This window comes from Chelonoidis abingdonii, chromosome 12 (genome assembly GCF_003597395.2).
Source record: "Chelonoidis abingdonii isolate Lonesome George chromosome 12, CheloAbing_2.0, whole genome shotgun sequence".
Lineage (NCBI taxonomy): Eukaryota > Metazoa > Chordata > Testudines > Testudinidae > Chelonoidis > Chelonoidis abingdonii.
The window spans coordinates 1,411,256-1,414,303 of NC_133780.1; the positions used below are offsets into that span (position 1 = coordinate 1,411,256).

Genomic DNA, 3,048 nt, shown 5'->3' on the forward strand with positions numbered 1-3,048 from the left:
ATCCGCTGCCCCTGCCCCCCTTGCGCTGGGATGGGCGTCTCCCCTCATCCGCTGCCCCTGCCCCCCTTGCGCTGGGATGGGCGTCTCCCCTTATCCGCTGCCCCTGCCCCCCCCCAGCGCCCGGCCGGGGGTCTCCCCTTATCCGCTGCCCCTGCCCCCCTTGCGCTGGGATGGGCGTCTCCCCTCATCCGCTGCCCCTGCCCCCCTTGCGCTGGGATGGGCGTCTCCCCTCATCCGCTGCCCCTGCCCCCCCCCCGCGCCGGGCCGGGGGTCTCCCCTTATCCGCTGTCCCTGCCCCCCCGGGGCTCCCTGCCCCCCCCCCTGGGCCAGGGGTCTCCCCTCATCCGCTGCCCCTGCCCCCCTTGTGCTGGGATGGGCGTCTCCCCTCATCCGCTGCCCCTGCCCCCCGCCCCAGCGCCCGGCCGGGGGTCTCCCCTGTCCTCCCCACCCCCAGGCCTCCCTCTGTCCCCCTTCGCACCGGGCCAGGCGTCTCCCCTCACCCGCTGTCCCCCCAGGTACTACGCGGCGGTGGAGGCGAAGAAGGAGCGCTCCAGCAAACACGCCCAGACCTTTGGGGCCAAGCAGCCCACGCACACGGGCACCGGGCCGGGCCAGGTCAGCGCCGGGGGTCACGGCTGGCTGTCACTGTGATGTGACAGGCTCCGGGGCGACAGCGGGTGTGGTGGGTATGGGGGTGTCCTGGGGACTGGGGCAGGCATGGGGCGTGCTGCTGTTGGGGGGCAGTTCAGGGGGAATATAGAGATTGGGGGCAGGGCAGAGACACAGGGGATTTCAGGGCCCCGCTGTGACCCCCCACCCCGTGCAGGAGAAGGGCGTGTGGCTCTCGCTGATGGACATGCTGCGGAAGCGGGACCAGCTGCCCGTGGTGGCCTTCACCTTCTCCCGCGCCCGCTGCGACGACAACGCCTCCGCGCTCACCACCCTCGACCTGACCACGAGCACCGAGAAGAGCCAGATCCACCTCTTCTTCCAGAAGTGCCTGTCCCGCCTCAAGGGCTCCGACCGCCAGCTGCCCCAGGTCAGAGCCGGAACGGGACAGGAAGTGGGGCTGGCATTGGTCAGGCACTGCATGGATGGGACAAGAAGTGGAGCTGGCATTGGCTCGGCTCCCCATGGATGGGACAGGAAGTGGGGGTCTTAATATGGCTGGAAGTTCTACCCTGCAGAGGTCAAAGGGTGTGGGTGGCCATCTTGGGCATTGGCACAGGCTGGGCTCCCCAGGGATGGGGCAGGAAGTGGGGAATGGGACAGGAAGTGCACGCCCAGTAAAACAAGCCCGGAGAGCAGGAAGCAGCCACCATCCCTGGACAAGGCAGCTCCGGGCCCAGGGTGTTGGCCAGGCTCCTCTCTGCCAGGAAGTGGGCACCCTGGCATGGTCGCTAGGGGTTAAAGGGCATGCAGACAGGAAGTCCCGCCCCACGGGGGTCGGGTTGCTGGGGTCTGCAAGGCGGTGCTGAAGGACCTGCCAGGTGCTGCCCTGTAGGACACTTCCGGGACAAAGTGGACAGGAAGTTGCGCCCTGCTGGGTGAAAGGGGGTTGGGGGAGATAGCTGTCTGCCTAGTGCTTCTGGGTCAAAGGGCACTCAACAGGAAGTGACATCAGCTGGGTCCCTTAGTGTGTGGTTTTGACTGGCCCATTGGCCCCATGTTGAGGGAGGGGGTCAGAGGGTGCCAGACAGGAAGTCCCGCCCCCAGGGAGAACAGGATTGGCAGGAGTGCATGTGCTGGGAGGCCCCAGACAGGTCAAAGGGCACTCGGCAGGATGCTACTGGAAGTTGGGTCCCAAGGGCTTGGCGGGAGTGAGGCAAGCACTTCCTGTGACTTGCCCTTTGACCTGGATGTTGTAGTTAACCACCCAGGAAGTGGGTCCCTGGTGGAAGAGTTTGGCTTGAGCCTGCTTCTGGGTCAAAGGGCACCTCACAGGAAGTGATGGGGGGAGGGGCAGGAAGTTGGGGTTGGCGTGAGTTGGTGAGGCACTTCCAGGTCAAAGGGCACAGCACAGGAAGTTGCATTGGATGACACAGGAAGTGGGCATCCTGGGTTCCCGAGGGGTTGGCGTGAGTTCAGGGCTCCTTCTGGGTCGAAGGGTGCTGGACAGGAAGTGTCCTGGGGCGAGGCAGGAAGCAGGGTCTCCAGCGTGCGCCCGGGTTTAATGTGACCCCCCCCTGGGGAGGGGGGCATTTCAGGTGCTGCACATGGTGGAGCTGCTGAAGCGGGGTATCGGGGTGCACCACAGCGGGATCCTGCCCATCCTCAAGGAGGTCGTGGAGATGCTCTTCAGCAAAGGGCTGGTCAAGGTGAGAGAGGGCGGGGTGGGGGAGGAGCGAGAAGGGGGGCAGTCAGGGCTTCCTTCAGCAGGGTGCTTGCCATGCCACCTGCCAGGAGGGCTCCGTGCTGCTCTGGTGGGCAGGCAGGGAAGAACGTGGGCTGCAGACCTGGCACCGCTCCCAGCAGGGCGCTCCTCTCCTCTGCACTGCCACCCCCTAAAGGGTGGCCGGAGCAGCGAACCAAAAAGAAAAAAAATTGTGGGGGTGGCCGAAGTGGGGAAGCAAAAAAAAAATAAAAATGATTGGACTGAATGCTGCTCCTTGGAATCTGCCGCCCGAAGCATGAGCTTGCTCTGCTGGTGCCTGGAGCTAGCCCTGCCTGGAGGCCGAGCTAAAGTCACCAAGCTGTGACCTGTGTCAGATAAGAATCAGGTTCTTCAGAGGTAACAGATAATGAAGTCAGGGATGGCTCTAGCTTTTTTGCCGTCCCAAGCACAACAGTCAGGCTGCCTTTGGCGGCATGCCTGCGGGAGGTGCCCGGTCCTGCAGATTCGGTGGCGTGCCTGTGGGAGGTCCCCAGTCCTGCGGATTCAGCGGCATGCCAGAAGCAGGTGCGCCAGTCCCATGGCTTCGGTGTACCAGCCGCAAAATTGCTGCCGAATCTGCGGTACCGGCGGACCTCCTGCAGGCATACTGCCGAAGGCAGCCTGACTGCCGCCCTTGCAGGGACCAGCAGGCGCCCCCCACGGCTTGCCGCCCC

General features: G+C 65.0%; 1 protein-coding gene across 1 annotated transcript in view; it reads left to right on the forward strand.

The window, feature by feature from the left end:
• Positions 1–3,048, forward strand: part of SKIC2 (SKI2 subunit of superkiller complex) — a 20,373-nt gene that overhangs the window by 7,222 nt on the left and 10,103 nt on the right. The window contains exons 12-15 of the mRNA XM_075071465.1: positions 118–176; positions 455–615; positions 827–1,039; positions 2,208–2,318. Of these exons, the coding sequence (XP_074927566.1) occupies positions 118–176; positions 455–615; positions 827–1,039; positions 2,208–2,318 (544 nt within the window). The remainder of the gene's footprint in view (positions 1–117; positions 177–454; positions 616–826; positions 1,040–2,207; positions 2,319–3,048) is intronic.